A 20,865-nucleotide genomic window follows, 5' to 3' on the forward strand; every position below is an offset into this window, starting at 1 on the left:
GTCCGCTACAACCAATTAGGCACAGGCAGATAAATCTTCCAAACCAGAAGCATCCTCAACCAAAAAGTCTAAATGATCTTCATCTCTTCCATAGACTTGGCGCCAATCAAGGACACTAGTTTCCCTCTCTCTGACGTCAAATGAAACTTGCTCATTTCTTCTCAGCTATTTCATCTAGCCTCCCCTTGATGTTCTTTATTTTCTTAGCAATTTTGTAACGGAAGCCACGTGCTTGGGATGAAAAGATGATATCAAAGAGTTTTGTACGTTGCGTGGCAGTCCTATATACTTAATCTCCAATGCTTCGGTGGCACACTCGTCCAAGATATCATCAAGAACATGAACATCTTTGAGTTTAAACAACCCATCATTGATAGCTCTGTTTGAGAATTGTTTTTCCTCAGCATCTTCAAGAGCAGCTTTGATTGTTGTGAGCAAGCTAGCAAGACTGTTAAATTGTTGATCGAATCCGAGAAATCGGCCAAACTCCTTTTGAAGCTCAAATGTTTGAAGGACAGTTTCAAAGCGCAGCTTGAATCATTTTCTAATTATTGGGAATGAAATTGAAAAAGTAATGGAGAATATATGAAAAAGTAAGAGAGAAGATATTTGGTTTGCTTGTTAAATGCAGAAATCAAACTGAATGGATTTTATGTAAAAGATGGAGTCAAAGATGGAGTTGCAGAAGGTTTTAGAAAACGTGTCTTTGGACCGAATGAGTTAGAACGGGAAGAGCTTGTGATCATGGGGAAGGAAATAGTAAAAAGTGTGGCAAGTTATTCTTGCGGCAACAGCACTAGGAAGTCTCTTGCGTTTAAAAGAGATGATAAAGAGTGGTTGTATGTCATAGAGTTTACAAGGCGAAAACTGTCATGTTTGCCTTGAGATTAATTTACTTAAATTTGCCAATAAAATTGAGACAATGTTTTGCCTTATGTGCATTGTTTGGCAAAGATGACATTATAAAGGCTTTTAATTGAGCTTTGTACGACTAATGAAATGGTGGAAACATATGATATTGGTAATGAGGTGTGGAATGAATTACATTGGAGATCATTTTTCCAAGATACTGAGCTAGATGTATATGGAAAAATTACAAATTTCAAGATGCATGATCTTGTTCATGATTTTGCTTAATGTGTCACAGAAGAGGTATGTTGCATTACATATGAGACTGATGTACCTAGTATCTCTAAAAGAGTTCGTCATCTCTTAATTTATAAGAGGCAGTCATTTGATCCAACAACCTCTTGTGGGGTATCAAATCATTTTAGACATGTTTGTCAATATTTAAGAATGGAATATCACTTATGTATTGAAATGTTATTCTTTGCGGGGACTTGAATCTTCAATTGATTGTTTAAAATATCGAAGGTACTTGAATCTTTCTAACGGCGAATTCAAAACTCTTTCAGAATGTAAATCGTGGAATTTGCAGATTTTTAAAGTTACATCATAGCCTCCAAAAGTTGTCTAATAATTTGGTACACTTGAAAGTTTGCAACATCTATCAAGTTTGCCTCTAAATATAAGGATGTTGGCTTCCCCTAAGACTTTAACACTACATATGTAGTTGACAATAAAAACGGATATCTTTTGGCAGGAATAAGACAATTGAAACGTAACCTCAAACCCAACAACTTCAAAGTCTGGACATCATAGTTTACGATGTCCAATTCTTCTCTAAAATATTTAACTCGACTCATGTAAAATATTTATACGAGGAGTCATCCAATGATGGAGTTGCAGGAGGTTTAAGAACACTAGAAAATTTAAAACTAAGGGGTTGTCAAACCCGACGAGTTTATCGGAGGATAGAGATAACATGTTTCCCAGCCTTTCAACACTTCAAATTTATGAATGCCCTATAATGTTAGGTTTGCCTCCTTTCTTTCCATCTCTCTGTGATTTGGATGTAATAGGAAAATGCAATCAACATTTACTAAGTTCAGTTCATAAACTTTACAGTCTTGAAACCCTTGGTTTCAGTTTTAACGAAGAGCTTACTTGCTTTCCAAAATGAATCATAACCCTCAATTCGTCCAGCTGCATTTTTCAAAATAAAATATATTTTACTATTCGTAAAAATGATATAAAATGCTTTTAATACACTTTTATTTGAAAGAAGCTCTCTAAATGATAACCTTCCAATATTCACCAAGATCTTGAATGCTGGATGAAATCTGCAAATAATCATTTGCTTGCACAAATGCATCCACCACCATAAGCTCTATTGCCTGGAAACATCAAGATGAGGTTAGAAATAATTAAAACCAGTGTTGTCAAAGAAAACAGATGTTTGTTCAAATTATACTACGTTACAATGCTATAATGCTGCTATAGCCACTATTTGACACTACTTGGTACTAAATCGCATATCGTGGAATAGTAGTGGTTTGTTAAAATTCCGCTAACTGTAGCACTACAGAGCCAATATAGCCGTTATTTGACAAAACTGATTAAAATCAAAAAGTGGAAGTTTAAGGATGTTAAAGAGACAGGAAAGGATAAAAGAAAAAGCAAGGAGTAACGACTTTGTACCTAAACCCTAAACCCTAAACGAATAGTAGTGGTTTGTTAAAATTCCGCTACACTGTAGCACTACAGAGCCAATATAGCCGTTATTTGACAACACTGATTAAAATCAAAAAGTGGAAGTTTATGGATGTTAAAGAGACAGGAAAGGATAAAAGAAAAAGCAAGGAGTAACGACTTTGTACCTAAACCCTAAACCCTAAACGAATAGTAGTGGTTTGTTAAAATTCCGCTACACTGTAGCACTACAGAGCCAATATAGCCGTTATTTGACAACACTGATTAAAATCAAAAAGTGGAAGTTTATGGATGTTAAAGAGACAGGAAAGGATAAAAGAAAAACCAAGGAGTAACGATTTCGTACCTTTACTTTTGGATGTGTATAAATTGTTCTATACAGAAAGCTCTTCATTAAAACTGTGAAGTTTATGAATTGAACATAGTAAATGTTGGCTGCATTACCCTGGTACATCCAAATCACAGAGATATGAAAGGAAAGGCAAGCCCAACATTATAGGACATTCATAAATTTGAAGTGTTGAAAGGCTAAGAAACATGTTATCTCTATCCTCCCTCGATAACCTTATCAAGTTTGACAACCCTTTAGTTTTAAATTTCTGAAACCTCCTGCAAGTCCATCTTTGACTCCTCATATAGGTATTTTAAATGAGTTATATTAAATATTTCTAGACTCTTTAGAGAAGGAAGGTGTAAACAATTTTTGCAATTCGCGAGTTGCAAATGAGTTAAATATTTTAGAGAAGAACTAGACATCGTAAATAGGCAGTGTTTGAGGTTGAAGCACTTCAAGAATCTCCTCAACATTTTCCTGCGACTCTTCATTTTCCTGTCATACAAATTGCAACTTGTTCACATGATTGCTTCTTTGGCATTAGGTCATGTTTCAATTGTCTTATTTCTGCCAAAAGATATCATTTTTTATTGCCAACTACGTCTTCAAGGAAGCTAACATTCTTATATTTTGAGGCAAGCTTGATAGTTGATAATGCGTAACAACAATGCAAAGATAGATGTTGCAAAGCTTTCAAATGTAATAAATTATTAGCCAACTTTTGGAGGCTCCAACAATGATCTAACTTTAAAATCTGCAAATTCCACAATGTACATTCTGGAAGAATTTTGAATTCGCCGTTACAAAGATTAATCTACATATTTTAAACAATCAATTGAAGATGACAACTTTTTACTACTTGGGAAGTCAACCACCCGCAGAGAATAACATTTCAATACATGAGGTGGAATTCCGTTCTTCAATGATTTGATACCTCACAAGAGGTTGTTGGATCAAATGACTTAAGAGATGACGAACTCTTTTAGAGATACTAGGTACATCAGTCTCATATGCAATGTAACAAACCTCTTTTATAACAGATTTAACAAGATCATACATCTTGAAATTTGTAATTTTTCCATATACATTTACCTCACTATCTTGTAAAAATGATCTCCAATGTAATTCATTCCACACCTCATTACCAATATTATATGTTTCCACCATTTAATTAGCCGTCCAAAGTTCCGTTTATTTATAATGTAATCTTTGCGAAACAATGTCAAAACATTGTCTCAATTTTATTGGAAATTCAAGTAAATTAATCTCAAGCAGACATGACAGAGTTTTCGCCTTGTAAACTCCATAGCTTGCTTTCTACGACATACAACCACTCTTCATCCTCTCTTTTAAAACGCAAGAGACTTTCTAGTGCTATTGCCGTAAGACTAACTCCCCCACTTTTTTACTGTTTCCTTCCCCATGACCACAAGCTCTTCCTCATTTGGTCCAAAGGCACCTTTTCTAAACAATTCCCAACAATTTGTGTCAGATAGCATTGATATATCATGAGAACATTGTTTCCATGATTGCTGCAACTTTTGAAATACGGGGTGGTGACCAAAATAGAAGCACTTTTTCCCCAAGTGCCAATACAGATTTCAACTTTTGTCAATTCTCTTATTCATCGTCCCACACATCATCCAACACCAACAAAATATCTTTTTTTCTTTGTAGCAAATCTAAAAGTTTTCTTTGCAGCGGCTCTAGATCTAAATCGTCACATGCATGTCCAGAGGTTGATTCTATGATGGCTTTTGTCATTCTCTTCAAACTAAAATCTTCAGAAACACACACTCAAATTCTTAGCTCAAAGTGGTCGACCACCTTTTCATGATGGAAGATAAGTTAGGCAACTGTTGTTTTTCCAAGTCCACCAAGACCAATTACTGGATAGACAGATAAATCTTCCAAACCAGAAGCATCCTCAACCAAAAAGTCTATAATTTTATTTTGATCTTCATCTCTTCCATAGACTTGAGGTTGAGAAATGATGGAGGTGGTTTGGCGCCAGTCAAGTACACTAGTTTTCGTCGACTATCTCAGTCAAATGAAACTTTCTTCAGCTATTTCAGCTAACTTCCCCGTAATATTTTTCATTTTCTTAACAATTTTGTAACGGAAAGCCACATGTTTGGGATGAAAAGATGATAAGAAAGAGTTTTGTACCTTGCGTGACAGTCTTTTGAACTCCATCTCCAATGCTAGCACACTCGTCCAAGATATCATCAACAACATGAGCAGCATCTTTGAGCTTAAGCAACATAGCTTTGTTTGAGAATTGTTTCTCCTCAGCATCTTCAAGAGTGGCTTTGATTGTTGTGAGCTATTAAATTGTTGATTGAAACTGAGAAATCGGTCAAGTTCCTTTTGAACAAGGGAGCTCAAATGTTGAAGCACAGTTTCAAACACAGCTTCAACCATCTTCTAATTCTTGGAAATGAAATTGAAAAAGTAAGAGAGAATATATGAAAAGGTAAGACCGTCCTTACATAAAATCCAATTCAGTTTGATTCCTGCATTTCACAAGCAAACCAAATATCTTCTATCTTACTTTTTCATATATTCTCTCTTACTTTTTCAATTTCATTTCCAAGAATTAGAAGATGGTTGAAGCTGTGTTTGAAACTGTGCTTCAACATTTGAGCTCCCTTGTTCAAAAGGAACTTGACCGATTTCTCAGTTTCAATCAATAATTTAATAGCTCACAACAATCAAAGCTACTCTTGAAGATGCTGAGGAGAAAAAATTCTCAAACAAAGCTATGTTGCTTAAGCTCAAAGATGCTGCTCATGTTGTTGATGATATCTTGGACGAGTGTGCTAGCATTGGAGATGGAGTTCAAAAGACTGTCACGCAAGGTACAAAACCTTTCTTATCATCTTTTCATCCCAAACATGTGGCTTTCCGTTACAAAATTGTTAAGAAAATGAAAAACATTACGGGGAAGTTAGCTGAAATAGCTGAAGAAAGTTTCATTTGACTGAGATAGTCGATGAAAACTAGTGTACTTGACTGGCGCCGAACCACCTCCATCATTTCTCAACCTCAAGTCTATGGAAGAGATGAAGATCAAAATAAAATTATAGACTTTTTGGTTGAGGATGCTTCTGGTTTGGAAGATTTATCTGTCTATGCAGTAATTGGTCTTGGTGGACTTGGAAAAACAACACTTGTCCAACTTATCTTCCATCATTGGTCAACCACTTTGAGCTAAGAATTTGGGTGTGTGTTTCTGAAGATTTTAGTTTGAAGAGAATGACAAAATCCATCATAGAATCAACCTCTGGACATGCATGTGACGATTTAGATCTAGAGCCGCTGCAAAGAAAACTTTTAGATTTGCTACAAAGAAAAAAAGGCATTTTGTTGGTGTTGGATGATGTGTGGGACGATGAATAAGAGAATTGACAAAAGTAGAAATCTGTATTGACACTTGGGGAGAAAGTGTTTCTATTTTGGTCACCACCCCGTATTTCAAAAGTTGCAGCAATCATGGAAACAATGTCCTCATGATTTATCAATGCTATCTGACACAGATTGTTGGGAATTGTTTAGAAAAGGTGCCTTTGGACCAAATGAGGAAGAGCTTGTGGTCATGGAGAAAGAAACACTAAAAAAGTGGGGGAGTTAGTCTTACGGCAATAGCACTAGAAAGTCTCTTGCGTTTTAAAAGAGAGGATGAAGAGTGGTTGTATGTCGTAGAAAGCAAGCTATGGAGTTTACAAGGCGAAAAATCTGTCATGTCTGCTTGAGATTAATTTACTTGAATTTTCCAATAAAATGGAGACAATGTTTTGACATTGTTTAGCAAAGATGACATTATAAATAAACGGAACTTTGGACGGCTAATTAAATGGTGGAAACATATAATATTGGTAATGAGGTGTGGAATGAATTACATTGGGATCATTTTTACAAGATAGTGAGGTAAATGTATATGGAAAAATTACAAATTTCAAGATGCATGATCTTGTTCAATCTGTTACAAAAGAGGTTTGTTACATTGCATATGAGACTGATGTACCTATTATCTCTAAAAGAGTTCGTCATCTCTTAAGTCATTTGATCCAACAACCTCTTGTGAGGTATCAAATCATTGAAGAACGGAATTCCACCTCATGTATTGAAATGTTATTCTCTGCGGGTGCTTGACTTCCCAAGTAGTAAAAAGTTGTCATCTTCAATTGATTGTTTTAAATATGTAGATAAATCTTTCTAACGGCGAATTCAAAATTCTTCCAAAATGTACATTGTGGAATTTGCAGATTTTAAAGTTAGATCATTGTTGTAGCCTCCAAAAGTTGGCTAATAATTTATTAAATTTGAAAGCTTTGCAACATCTATCTTTCCATTGTTGTTACGCATTATCAACTATCAAGCTTGCCTCCAAATATAAGAATGTTGGCTTCCTTGAAGACGTAGTTGGCAATAAAAAATGATATCTTTTGGCAGAAATAAGACAATTGAAACATGACCTAATGCCAAAGAAGCAATCATGTGAACAAGTTGCAATTAGTATGAAAGGAAAATGAAGAGTCGCAGGAAAATGTTGAGGAGATTCTTGTTGAAGTGCTTCAACCTCAAACACTGCCTATTTACGATGTCTAGTTCTTCTCTAAAATATTTAACTCATTTGCAACTCGCGAATTGCAAAAATTGTTTACACCTTCCTTCTCTAGAGAGAGTCTAGAAATATTTAATATAACTAATTTAAAATACCTATATGAGGAGTCAAAGATGGAGTTGCAGGAGGTTTCAGAAATTTAAAACTAAAGGGTTGTCAAACTTGATAAGGTTATCGAGGGAGGATAGAGATAACATGTTTCTTAGCCTTTCAACACTTCAAATTTATGAATGTCCTATAATGTTGGGCTTGCCTTTCCTTTCATATCTCTGTGATTTGGATGTACCAGGGAAATGCAGCCAACATTTACTACGTTCAATTCATAAACTTCACAGTTTTAATGAAAAGCTTTCTTGCTTTCCAGAGGGGATGGTAAGAAATCTCGCTTCTATAAAGGTTTTTGACATTTGTTGCATTTCCAAACTTGAGCATTTCTCTAAATTGATGGATCTTAATGCTATCCAAGAAATACATATATTTGGTTAAGAACAAGTCATTGACATATGAAGTATTACTAGGGTTGCACTCTCTTAAGAAATTGTATATTAAGGACTGCCACACTTTCAACCTATCAAACAGTTTTCAACACCTCACTAGTCTTGAGAAATTGAAGATTCAATGTTGCTCAGAAATAGAAGAATTGCATGATGCTTTAGAACATATGACTGCCCTTCAATCGTTAAAATTGTTAGATCTTCCAAACCTAGCATCCCTTCCTGACTGGTTGGGAAACTTAGGTTTGCTTCAGAAATTAATTATTTCTATGTGTCCGAAGTTGAGGTGTCTTCCGACAAGGATTCAATGCCTTGCTGCTCTTAAAAGATTGGAGATTTATGGTTGTGGTGAGTTAGAGATACGATGTAAAGAGAGCACTGGCGAGGATTGGCCAAAAATAGCTCACATTCAACGGATTATAGTAAAAGAACTTTAGAATGTTCTATGGAGGAGGATGGTATGCTGCAGATTCAATTGAGATGCTTCACAAGTAAGTTCACTAGAATATTATATTATGTTCTAGTCTTTGAGAGTTGATACATTTTCCTCACACGTGAAAAATAGTTCTCCCTCCCACTGTAATTTTAATTTTTGGTTTGGTATGTGTCATATATATTTGAGTAATTTTCATTTTATTAAGGTTTTATTGAATTTGGATTACATTGAAGTGTCATTCTGTTTCTTTTTTCCCCAGGCTTTGAAGGGTTACAAATTTTTGGTTTCATTTTTCTTTTTGCATTTGTGTCGTTTCTGTTCAACCCAAGAAAAAGGTAAAGTTTCTGTTTATCATTCTTTGTTTCAAAGTTTTTGTAATTTTACTTTCTAACTTTGTAAGATGAATATTTAAAAGAGTATAGATTGTAGCATTGGCTGAGATTTAATTATGTTCTTTAAGAATGTGTAAGTTAATTCTTTTTTATTTATTTTAAACCTTTGATTTTATCAGATTATACATTTATTTGGTGTCTAAAAATCAATCATGAAAGCAAACAAAGGATTCTTGATTACAAATTTTACTAAGCCACAAAAAAAAAATCATATTAACATTTATTCATCTTAAAAGCAAGACTCAAATTCCTATACTGGTTCTTTTTTTAAAACTAAAAATAAAAACTGATTCTTCTATATTTATTATTGTGCCTATGCTAGGAAAATAACATGTCAAAGCCATGGAAGAATCTGTGTTCTTAGCCTTGTTTCAATCTTTGTGTTCTTAGCCTTGTTTCTCCGTTGGAATTGGTGATCTTCTCTTTCGTTAAGGCATTGGTAAGTAACAAAAACTTTGTATTGTTTTCGTCCATTTCGTATTTTCATTCACCTTCTTCTCTGTCAAGTCAAATACCCTTTTTTCTGAGTATATCCACTTTTTTTTTTGTTACTTGTGCACTCTATTCATTCTACTTGGCTTTGCACGTTCTGATGGTATTCAAATTTGTTTATTTCAGATTTGAGAGATTTCGCTCTGCTGTACCATAGAGGCATATGTTGATCTATACTTATTTCAGTAGTTGATTTTCTGCTGCATACTAGGATACAAGTTTAACATGCTTCTGAAAATGTTACATTATTGATATTAATCACTGCAATTAACATTATTGTTAAACAAATCTTCTCACTTTTACTCTTTCCTCCTATTCTGTTACCTGTCAGCTATGTTACAATTTTGATGTAAACTTTAAAGATAATTAATTCTTATAGGAAGTGGATTATCAATTTGGATCAGAAATTGACATTCATCAAACTGTTCAGAAGGTGTCTATTTAACTATGATCTGTTAAAAAAATTATACTAGTGAAAAGTTATGTTTGAAGAGTTATATCAAAAACCAATACTTGTGGTGAAAACAAAAATGAAGGATGAAAAAAAGAGTGATAAGTATATTATTAGACACAGGTAAAGAGAAATCAAAGTGAAAAAGAAGTACAACAGTGAACACTTAATACATTTTAAATAAATCCCAAAAATAAAAACAGCATTCACATCATTGTGCTATTTTTGTGTACACAATATTTGGAAGATGACACTAGAATTGTCAACCTCTATCCTTCCTACATATAAAAATTTACAAAGCAGCACCCAATGAGAAACCCTTTATGCTCTACACACCGTAGTCTACAAGGCAGGGATAACAGAGCGCGCAAAAATCTAGCAAGAGACCTCTTTCAAACATCACAAAAGGGTGTTGTACATTGTACTTCTAGCTGGCTAACCAAACTATTCCTGTATTTAGAGATTTCTTTGATGTGGTTCAAGCCAAGGAAATCCCAGGAAATCAAACACCTCCTTTTCTGTAGACAATTTCAAACTTGCATTACCTTTTGTGCCCTGCAAAATCAAGCGAATGAGGACTCAATCGTTCTAATCTATTTTCTAATAAAAAGTTAAAAAGGCCTCAACCCTGAGTAGCTAGAAACAACCTTGTATCATCAAGCCTAAATCCTTTAGATTCTGCTTGTAGCCTCAATCTGCACCCAAAAAGAGAAAAATCAACATAACTTCCTAACTATACATCACAAAGTAATCAGTGACATATATATATACCACATTCCATCAAATCAGTAATGGAAAGATGAGAATGCAACATTGGTAGGTTTTAGGAAAGATGTCCATCCGTTTCAGCCACAGTGACGATGGAAAGTTCAGTGCAAACTGCAAAGGGATGCAAACCTCCTATTTAATACATCATTTCCAGTCCAAGCTACAAGTCCGAAAGCATATATGTCTCCTGGGTAGACCTGCAAAAACACTAAAACCCATCATATGCAATCATAAGTCTAGATGTTAAAAGTTGGCTAGGAAACAAAGTATATTCAATGGTTAACAAAGTATATATGCAAAAACACTCAAATCCATCCTAAACCCTAAACCCTATGCAATACTAACGAACTATATCAGCAAGGGAGAATCGCATTTTACATTTTACCAAATATTCAATGTTTAAGTGCTAAGTATTTGACAAAAGGAGAGAAATTGGAAAAACAATACTGAAGTAAGAATAATCTCAGAAGTCAAAGTATCATTCAAAAGAGCATGCAAGTACAACAATATCTACAATGCTACAAAGAGATACCATCAGTCACACACCTAAAAATCAAATCCTCCCTCAGGAAATTTGTATCCTTTAAATGCTTTACATACTTGGGCAGAAATCCTTTTATTTCAAATCATATCATTGTGAAGAGGTATAAAGAGAAGTGAGGAAAGGGAGGAGAGAAAGTAGGAAGATACATACCCACCATGAGCCTCCGAACCAGGCTCACCAGCAATGCCTCCCTCGTATGTTTGACAGCTGCAAGAAACAGCATAGAATATAAAAGATGTATTACATAACAAATAGAACAGAGCATACAATAAATAATTTCATTTTTCTAGTTAACAAATGAACCATTTTAGCTACATTTATTTATTTAATTTTAATTTTAATTTAGCTACATTTATTTATTCAATTTTAATCACAATAATTAAATAAATTATTTCTATAATTAAAATTAAAATTTTAATTTAACTTAAAATCATAACAAAAAACGCCATTAAAAAATAGACTTAAAAGATCAAATATAAAAATTTGGTGATGTTAAATATAAAATATAGTTAAATTTACTTAATATATCATTCAACTATTATTGATTAAATTTAATAATATTAAAATATATTAATTTTTAAATGTATCGTAAAAATCCTCTAATAATAATGATAAGGATTCATGCACATAATTATAAATATGTTTAAATGTTTATTTTTATTTTATTCAAATCTCTTTAACAAAGAGTGGGCCCCAAAAAATAAAATACGAGTTCAGGGTGAGATGAACCTAACCTAATGTGATAGAAAGAGTTCGACTTGAAATAAACTCCAAAACACAAACAGACAAAAATGAAAGTAGAATACAACTTTAAGAGTGACACATAGGCAATGAAAGCAACACTTACTTAACGGTCAATAAAGTACTGGAACTATACTATAGCACAAATTCTTCAGTTTCGCCTCGTTTTATACTTTGTTTGTAGTTAATCACTTAATCTCCTAAAAAATTCTTCTTTTCTGTTTTGAAATACAAACATGTTAAAAAAATAAAACATCAAGAAATTGTGTATAAAAATTAAATATTGCATTATATATTATATGATTGTACAAATAATTTTAATAAAATTTATGTAATATTATAATTAATTTATAGTGCGACAATCAAATCTGTATTTATAATAACTAAAATGCAAAAAATTTAACGTGACTGCAAATTATGCAACCTCAACCACTATTTAAAACTTTCTTTTGATAACTAGTATCATGATTTAATTTGCTTTAATATGAAATGCACAGCTACTAATACTATCGTGCTTTTCTGTAATGAAGACACGTTTTATTAATTGTTTAATTTCCATGGAGTATTGTTACGTAGTGAGACATGGAAATATATACGCTTGTCACCCTTTTCTTATTAAGAGTAAATCTTAAGTAGACACAATTACAGATAAAAATATTTGGATACATTTATAAATAATAAAAATCAAAATAAAAATAATTTAATTATATTATATAATTCCTTTTTTTTATTTTATTTATGTGTGTGTTCAAAAATTTATGTATAAAGAATGTGTTCATGCGGGTGTTTATTTGTTATTACTCTCCTTGCATGCTTCTTCCTTTTTTATATATAAATTCAAGCATATATTTTTTCATGTGACATGCGGTGCTTTTAATCTTTTAGGGTTTAGTTCATGTTGTCACGGAGAGTGTCCATAAATTCATGTAGTGATGAAAAACTTAATAGTGGAATTGTAAAAAAGTGGTTTATTTGTATTTCATATCTAAAGATGTCATTTATCGGAAATGAATGAAACAAGTGATATGTGTCATAAGAAAACAAAAAATGTTGGTCCTAAAAGAGATGAGATAGATTTTGAGTAATTTTGCGATTTTATGTTGAGTAATTACGACACTATTTGATTATTTGCTAATTAGGTGTTAAAAGTAAGTCAACATCAAAAAAGTATTTATTTAAATGGAAATTATGTCGACATTCAAATGTGTTGAAGCGACATAAAAAGAATGATAGTATGAAAGAACATCTTAGGTTTTGCTTGAGAATTTTTTAGTAAAATAGCATTCCTCATGATCCAATGTTTCATTTCAATTCATGCATAACATTGTTTATTTAGATAAAAAATGATTCTATATGGCAAAAAAATCAATGAACTAATATATTACCTTCTTGTAGATGAAGATGATCCGTATGTGACATTCAAAAGTAAAAACTACATTCAAAATATCATGTTTTTAGTAGTAGTGGCTAGACCCAACTTCAATGATGAAGGTAACGAGACATTCACGAGAAAAATTAGTATGTTTTCTCTAATTAATAAAATACTAGCAAGAAGATCAAGCGTTAATCGAGTAGTATGGACAGTTGAAATAAAATTAATTATTTTTATCACTAAATAAGTCACTGGAATCTTCTTAATCAACAAGATTTTATCAGCTATCAAAGAAAAATAGTTAAGAGAGCATGCATGTGAGACAATTTTCATCCAACAATATAATGCATTGAGCCATGTATTTTCAAAATGTTGAAAAAATTTGTAGAACATGATTTAAAAGGAATTCAACTAGTTATCCCGATTTAAATGTTTTGGATTTAGGATTTTTTTTTAATGTCATACAATCATTGTAAGAAAATAAAAAGATTAAATCGATTGATGAACTTAATCAAGTTGTAGAAAATACTTATAAATCTTTTTGATTGTAAAAATTCAAATAAAATTTTTCTCATACATACTTCAAACGTGCATATTTGAAATCTTGAAAAAAAAAATCCAATGATTACAAAATTCCTCATATAGAAAAAGATGCTTGCTTAGCCAAAAGATAGACTACCTACTTAACTTTTCATATTTTTAAACAAAACATTTAAAAATAAAATAAAATTGAAAAGGTTCGGTAAATCATTTTATCGGGAGGTTGATATATGGAATTAGTACAAGTTTGGAATCGGTACAAGTGGCGCGAATAATTGCTTCTCGAGACAAAATAATTAAAGTTAATGATTATGGAAATATTAGTTGAATTTAGATTACATTGTATTTTTTGGACAAATTTATTAAATAGAACTAAATTTGTTGTTTTTATTTATATTTAAAGCCAAAAAAATTACGAAGAAAATTGTTTATAAATATAGTCGGAGTTTCTCAACTGCTGTTACCCTACATATGTCAATATATAAACCTATTTAATTGTTTAAAAAATAAAGAAATTAATTTATTATTTTTAAATTTTAAAGTTAGGTAAAATTAACTTTAAAAAAATATTTTAAACTCATTAAAAATACTACTTGACTGACATTTAAAATTTTGAAACACCGATGTACTTTCTTTCTTACAATTCATATATTTATAGTTTGACAAAAAAACGAATTAGGATTTTGCATATTAAATTAGGTAATTTCTAATATGGATTAAGATACACCATCAACCGTTATTTAAAGTTTTTTAAAAAATAGTATTTAAAAAATGTAAAATTTCAATTGCCACAAATGTTGTGTTTTTGAAATAAATACTATTTGTCATTTTTTTTAATTAAGATAATAACTTAAATGATTCTAATTTAATTAAAAAAAATAATATTAAATCAACTTTAATTAAATTTTCATCTTATCTCTACAAACAAAAAGGATCATAATTTATTATTTTTATGAAATATGTCGAGAAAAGACATTGTAGTTTAGATAGGCCAACACCGAAACATTTTTTTTCACACATACTATTTCTACTATTGTCATATTAAATATACAATAAAATTCAGTCAAAAAAATGAATAAAAAATTCAGTAAAAAAAATGAATAAAATAATAAAAATGGTTATAAATAAAATAATTAATTGATACAAAAAGTGTATCATATCTCCTTATAAGGAAAAGTTTCCTCTTCAACTTAAATAGGGAAGTTGCCAAAAATAAATATAATTTTAAATTATGAATGATTGTTGTGATATGTACAGGCTACATTGTGAATTTTGATAAATTATTGATATACTTCTTTATCTATATATAAAATAATAAATAAATTTTTAAAATAATTATAAATTTTAGATTCAAACTTAAGACATAATATTTAATATATAAATATAAATATAAATATTTTTCTACATATATATTGGATAATATTTAAAATATAGTTGAGTGCACGTTTAGAATGGTGTAACTCCACGTTTAGGATGATTTTTTTAAAATTTAAAATAAATTAAATATAATTTTTTAAAGTTAAAAACTTTTAGATAAAAATAATGAAAATATAGTCGTGTAAATTAAATTTTGATATTTTTTATTGTGAGGACTGTGAAATATAATTGGTGGAGGTTTACACTATCCATTATTAAATTAAAATAAAATAAATATATGTCAGTGAATATTCATATATATAGTTGATTACATGTTATCTTTCATATATGTTTATTTGTTCTTAGACTTTTCTTATGCATTACCATATTTATTTTCTTTCTATTATTGAGAATAGGCCTCTGGTGGAAAGAAGAAGATTGTTGGTGTGTTCTACAAAGGCAATGAGTTTGCTTCATTGAATCCCAATTTTGTGGGATGTGTCGAAGGAGCTTTGGGTATTCGCGAGTGGCTTGAATCGCAAGGACATGAATACATTGTCACTGATGACAAAGAAGGACTCAATTCTGGTTAGCATTTTCAAAAATTTGTCATAAGCACTTGTAGCATAAACACTCATCATTTAAGTTCTTATGTATGAGTTATTTCTATAACAATAGATAAAATAAAGTCGAATTGTTTTTATTTAAGCTATAAACTGTTTTCATAAGCTATCCTGAAAAGTTTACAAAAATAAGTTGAAAACAACCTATGAATATGTCATAAGCTGTTTCTATAAGCTCTTTCAGATAGTTTCACAAGTATTTACGATAGTAGATAAACTCAAATAAGTCAATTCAAACAGACCATAATCTTACACATTTTTAGATTTTAGTCCAATGAAACAATTGATTAATTATTTACAAATTTAAATACTAGTACTTAGTGTAAAATACAGATGATAACATCTAAGTTTATGATTGCTTTAACTTATGAAAATATTTGTTGTCATGTTACCAGAACTTGAGAAGCACATTCCTGATCTCCATGTCCTGATATCGACTCCATTTCACCCTGCCTACGTCACTGCAGAACGTATAAAGAAAGCTAAGAATTTAGAGCTTCTTTTGACAGCCGGCATTGGTTCTGATCACATCGATCTCAACGCTGCGGCTTCCGCTGGTCTAACCGTTGCAGAGGTCACAGGAAGTAACGTAGTATCGGTCGCTGAAGACGAGCTCATGAGAATTCTCATTCTGGTTAGGAATTTCTTGCCTGGTTACCATCAGGCTATTTCCGGAGAATGGAATGTTGCTGGCATTGCACATAGAGCTTATGATCTTGAAGGAAAGACGATAGGAACTGTTGGTGCTGGACGAATTGGGAAGCTTTTACTTCAAAGACTGAAACCCTTTAACTGTAACCTTTTGTATCATGATAGACTTAAGATAGCACCTGAATTGGAGAAAGAAACTGGAGCTAAGTTTGAGGAGGATCTTGATGCTATGCTTCCGAAGTGCGATGTAATTGTTATCAACACCCCCCTCACCGATAAGACAAGGTATAATTTTAATACTTATATCAATCTATTCAAGTAACTTTGGACACTTGAAACCTAAAGTAATTTATAGGACAGCCCGTTTAAGAGGACTTTTTAGTCTGGCCCGCATAATATAGGAAGGTTATTTTTATTTGACTTGTTAGAAATGACTGGGGTTCAACCCAAGAAATTGACAAAACCACTAACTTGTTTTTATCATTTGTTAAAGAAATGGTTTATACACAAGCACTTGTATGATAGGAGCTTATGCTGTAAACGCTTAATTAAGTTGTTTATCCAAAGAGAGTCTAAGCGATGGAGAATTATCCAAAAGAAATCATTATGATGGAGATTTATCAAGGAGCATCCCAATCTTTAGACCATTCCTATTAGTTACAAATAGACATCTATACTATGTCAACATACATGGAATTGGAATTTAACAAGTTGAGATACCTTGAATTTTGTGAATGAGTCGTGCCAAAATTGTAATTCAGCACAATATTTTCGAGCTCGAAATTTTAAGGAGAAAAACTAGACTTTTTATTTTTTCAGAATTCAAACATGATATCACTACTAATATAGTTTCATTTCAAATGCAACATGATACAAAAAAAAAAAACTAAGTATTTTTCAGAGATGGAAACTAACCTCTCTTGCTTCATCCATCAAAGCTATGAAGGTCTGTTCTTCAAATTCGATGTCGTCCGAGATTCGAAGCCTAGCAACTCCTTCCAAAATCTCCTCAGTTTTAAGAAGACCTGCACCAACAGCTGCTAACCAACAACATAACAGAACATAGATAGGATCCCCTTCCTACACACCACAAAAACACACCAAGTTAGAAACACTTTCACACTCACTCATTCCATTTTAGCATATGAAACAAAAAATACCAACCTTAATCAATTATAAGGTTACAAAGATAGAATTTGGAACATAAAATCAACCTCACTAATTTATTTAACTATAGAAAACCCAAGATGCAAAATTTGATAGTGGGATAATAGCTAAATAAAACATTGCCAAATGCCAACCTTAGTCAAATTATAAGGTTACACAAAGGTAGAATTTTGAGCATGAAATCAACCTCACAAGCCAATAATTAAACTACAAAAAACAAAAACAAAAATGCAAACTTGAATAAAAGGGTATGAGCCAAAACGGTTAATAACCTTTCCTCTTCGATCTTGGAACTTATAAAAAGCAGTTGAATCATCAGCAGTACAATTCTTACCAACCCTTCTTCTAAACTCAGCAAAATCAACAAGATCATCACCAACACCACCTTCATCACTCATTATCCTAGCTAACAGACCAATCACAGGAAGAGCACCAATGACTTTGTTTGCAATGCTTGAAAATGAATTTGGTGTTTCCATGTAAGCTTTGATGGTAAAGTTTGAAGCTTTTGAGGTTTGTTTTGTTGGGTGATGAACATGGTGATGGTGATGGCTTAGGAAAAGAAGTGAAGATGAAGATGATGTGGATGTGAGTTTGTAGAGAGAAGATAGATTGAAGAAATGAGAAGAAAATGATGAAGTGAAGTTTGAAACAACCATGTTTGAAGAGAGACAATAAAGTGAGAGATGTTTTTATCTCTCTCTTTTTTCAGAATGTTTCTTAGCCTCTCGTTTATATATGTTATCTCACAAATTGGATTTCCTGCATAATAAAATGTTGCAATTTATTAATTATCTGCTAAATTCAATTAGCTGCAACGCTTATTCATTAACAAAAAATCCATTTGGCAGTTGTTGATAGATAATAATTCTAACATTTTTGTTTATCGAAATTGATATTGATTCGTCCAAATTGTTATAAATTATATTAAATATATTAGAATTCAAATTTTATTAAGATTAAAAAAAAAACTTGCAAATACACTCACAACACCTGTATTAAATGTGACAAATATTACATATATAATATAATTAAGCCGTCTGAAATAAGCATGTCTCCTTAGTTGTAATGTTGACGATATAAAAATTATTTATTGAATCTACATTTAAATAACACTACAACAAAAAAAGAAAAAAAAATCGTCGAATTAAAATGACGAAAAAAAGCAATATCGCACTAAAACGATAAAATCGAAAAAAAATATATATAAAAAAATTAAATGTTTGTAATAATTATTTATTTAAATAAAAAAATGATTTAGAAAAAGTGAATTTATATGATAAAAAACCTAAATCACTTTTTCTTGATGAAGACAAAAAAAGCCAATCAAAAGGTTAAGAATATAGATAGTCGACTAGGTTTAAGATGTATACAGTTAATCTACAAACATGATAACTCTAACTCTAAGTAACATCCTACCACACTTGCATAAGTTACAATTTTTTCCAAACCTAAAATGTAACTTTTAAAGCCATTTTTTGGAGCAATTATCTACGCTTGCCAGTTTAATTTACTTAATTCTTATATTTTCATTTTTAATTATGTCACTAAGAGGGAAGCTAATAAAGTTGTTTGTTGTAATAAAAAAAAATTGTTCTTATTTTAGCAACGACGACTTTAATAAATAGTATCATTAAAATTTATTTATATTTCTTTTAATGTATTTATTATTTTTTGTTGCGACCCATGATAAAACTAAACTTTCAATAATTTTTTTCTTAATTCATGAGAGGTATATAGATATTTAGAAATTCACGTTTTTCCTCAAACTTAGTTTGGAGTGTATAAATTTAATTTCATTCATGAATATATTTGGAAAAGTTTGTTTAGTAAATATTATGATAATGCAGGGTGTTTGTGTTGATGGTGGTGGAAAGGATTCCTCCATTTATGAGCAAACAAGAGTACTTATAAAAAATTAATTGGTGCTCAAGTCAAAATCTACAAAAAATAATATTGGTGTTGATAATAATTTTTTTAATATAATAATAGTCTTTCAAATTTATCGAAAAATAATATTAGCCTTTCAATGGTTTTAATATGTGTGGTCATTTTGTTGGCCCATCAAGGCCGAATAGGCAGATTTTGGCATAACCCCAAAACATAGGTAAATGTCCTTTCGTTTTCATAATTTTGTATGCTTCTAAATATACTATTAAAAGTTAGAATTTAACTTTGTATTTTATATTAGTCGTTACTCTCCCCCAATCTCATTTATTTATTTATTTTATAGAATTTGAAATTAAGTAGTGTTAAATATTAATTCGGTAGTAAAAAATGGAATTAATTATATTATTGAAAGTTTTGAGTAGTTAATATAAAACAATGACAAATGTGAAATATATATATATATAAAGAACAATCAAATTACAGCAATACAATGATATTGTACTATTCAATAATATCTTACTCCATGTTTTTAAAATTAACTTTTTGATTGAAATATTATAGATCATTTATAAAATATATAAATATTATAAAATCGTTTGATGTTATTGATGTATATTAAAATTAATATTTAAAATTTTTTTATTATACGATATTAATTTTGGCGTACGTTAAAAATTAACGTTTTAAATATCTGTAAAGTGTTGCATCGATATAATTATAAAGAAAAATCAACTCTGAAAAAATTATTTAGAGTTTGAGAAGTAGGTAAAAAAAATCTAATAAATAATTATTCTAATTAAAGGCAAAATACAACTCTCTCAAATATTATTTACTACAATTCATTAACCATTTGAGTCAACTTGATTTTTTTTTTGTTTCTATTTTGAGCCATAACATAATTAACTAAAAAAAGTTGAAACTTAGGGTTTGTTTGATTGTGTTTGATTTTTTAGTTTTTGAAAATATTTTATAAATAATTTTTTTTTTTTAAAAGTTTAAATAATATATTTGACAACTCCAATTTTTAGAATAATTTTTGATTAAAGAGTTAAAAATATTGAAAAATGAAAAAATAAAACACTATTTATCTGTTTTGCTTTTTAATTTTAAAAAGTATATTATTAAAAATAATTTTATAAAATAATTTTTAAAAACAAATAATCTAAACAAGTTTTTTAGCCATCAATCCGTAACGAGACTTAGGTGATCCTATCTCTCTTATAGAGAGGGCGATAAAGAGCTATGGCGGGGCAGAGCTTGGAGCACTTAGTCGAAGCATCTTCGCCACGCGGGTACGGGCATATCATAATATAATTGGATAAACTCTCATGTGTGAAATAGAATGGAAGTTATAGAGAACTTAAGAAGTGGTAGAAAGCGCTCAACCAAGAGGTGATGACGCTGATGTGAGAGATGTTGTGGTAGATAGGGAAT

The 20,865-nt window shown here is 30.9% G+C and overlaps 4 protein-coding genes, 1 long non-coding RNA gene and 3 pseudogenes across 15 annotated transcripts in view; 5 read left to right on the forward strand and 3 right to left on the reverse strand.

The window, feature by feature from the left end:
• LOC113785447 (putative disease resistance protein RGA3) overlaps nt 1–1,459 on the forward strand; it is a 5,199-nt pseudogene extending 3,740 nt beyond the window's left edge.
• Nucleotides 1–20,865, forward strand: part of LOC101503017 (uncharacterized) — a 36,002-nt gene that overhangs the window by 11,558 nt on the left and 3,579 nt on the right. The gene's annotated exons all lie outside the window — the stretch shown is intronic.
• On the reverse strand, nt 1,834–2,937 carry LOC140919296 (uncharacterized). Its single transcript, XR_012161994.1, has 4 exons — nt 2,900–2,937; nt 2,145–2,237; nt 2,008–2,046; nt 1,834–1,902 (listed from the first exon to the last, which is right to left on the reverse strand). It is a non-coding gene; the product is annotated as an uncharacterized lncRNA (long non-coding RNA).
• On the reverse strand, nt 2,969–5,311 carry LOC101514079 (putative disease resistance protein RGA1; annotated as a pseudogene).
• On the forward strand, nt 5,494–9,709 carry LOC105851163 (putative disease resistance protein RGA3; annotated as a pseudogene).
• On the reverse strand, nt 9,867–11,996 carry LOC140919294 (DNA polymerase lambda-like). 9 transcript variants are annotated; one of them, XR_012161986.1, is made up of 5 exons: nt 11,939–11,996; nt 11,242–11,298; nt 10,551–10,744; nt 10,427–10,474; nt 9,867–10,334 (listed from the first exon to the last, which is right to left on the reverse strand). XR_012161986.1 is itself a non-coding variant. In XM_073365109.1 (4 exons), exons 1-4 carry the CDS (start codon nt 11,312–11,314, stop codon nt 10,310–10,312), a joined length of 225 nt encoding a protein of 74 aa, XP_073221210.1. In that variant the 5' UTR covers nt 11,315–11,343; the 3' UTR covers nt 9,867–10,309. The 9 variants fall into 9 exon arrangements, 1 of the variants encoding a protein (XP_073221210.1); XR_012161988.1 differs by having other exon boundaries at nt 10,551–10,755; nt 11,939–11,955; XR_012161991.1 differs by lacking the exon at nt 11,939–11,996 and having other exon boundaries at nt 10,677–10,744; nt 11,242–11,360.
• Nucleotides 13,176–16,958, forward strand: LOC101514731 (formate dehydrogenase 1, mitochondrial-like). The gene is made up of 4 exons (XM_027331820.2): nt 13,176–13,323; nt 15,002–15,009; nt 15,517–15,688; nt 16,119–16,958. The coding sequence occupies exons 1-4, from the start codon at nt 13,176–13,178 to the stop codon at nt 16,694–16,696; spliced, it is 906 nt and encodes a 301-aa protein (XP_027187621.1). The 3' UTR covers nt 16,697–16,958.
• LOC101504743 (uncharacterized) overlaps nt 20,674–20,865 on the forward strand; it is a 3,502-nt gene continuing 3,310 nt past the window's right edge. Inside the window, exon 1 of the mRNA XM_073365133.1 lies at nt 20,674–20,723. Coding sequence (XP_073221234.1) covers nt 20,674–20,723 — 50 coding nt within the window. The remainder of the gene's footprint in view (nt 20,724–20,865) is intronic.

The sequence above is a fragment of the Cicer arietinum genome, chromosome 2, assembly GCF_000331145.2.
Source record: "Cicer arietinum cultivar CDC Frontier isolate Library 1 chromosome 2, Cicar.CDCFrontier_v2.0, whole genome shotgun sequence".
NCBI lineage: Eukaryota > Viridiplantae > Streptophyta > Magnoliopsida > Fabales > Fabaceae > Cicer > Cicer arietinum.

Excerpts from the sequence above, each read along its gene's own strand:
- LOC140919294 (XM_073365109.1), bottom strand. The coding sequence starts at position 11,314 with ATGCTGTTTCTTGCAGCTGTCAAACATACGAGGGAGGCATTGCTGGTG. Across the intron at positions 10,475-10,676 it reads AATGATGTATTAAATAGGAG|ATTGAGGCTACAAGCAGAAT; the intron begins GTTTGCATCCCT and ends TTTTGGGTGCAG. Across the intron at positions 10,335-10,426 it reads TTTAGGCTTGATGATACAAG|GGCACAAAAGGTAATGCAAG; the intron begins GTTGTTTCTAGC and ends TTGATTTTGCAG.
- LOC101514731 (XM_027331820.2), top strand. The coding sequence starts at position 13,176 with ATGATTCTATATGGCAAAAAAATCAATGAACTAATATATTACCTTCTT. Across the intron at positions 15,689-16,118 it reads CAAAGAAGGACTCAATTCTG|AACTTGAGAAGCACATTCCT; the intron begins GTTAGCATTTTC and ends TCATGTTACCAG.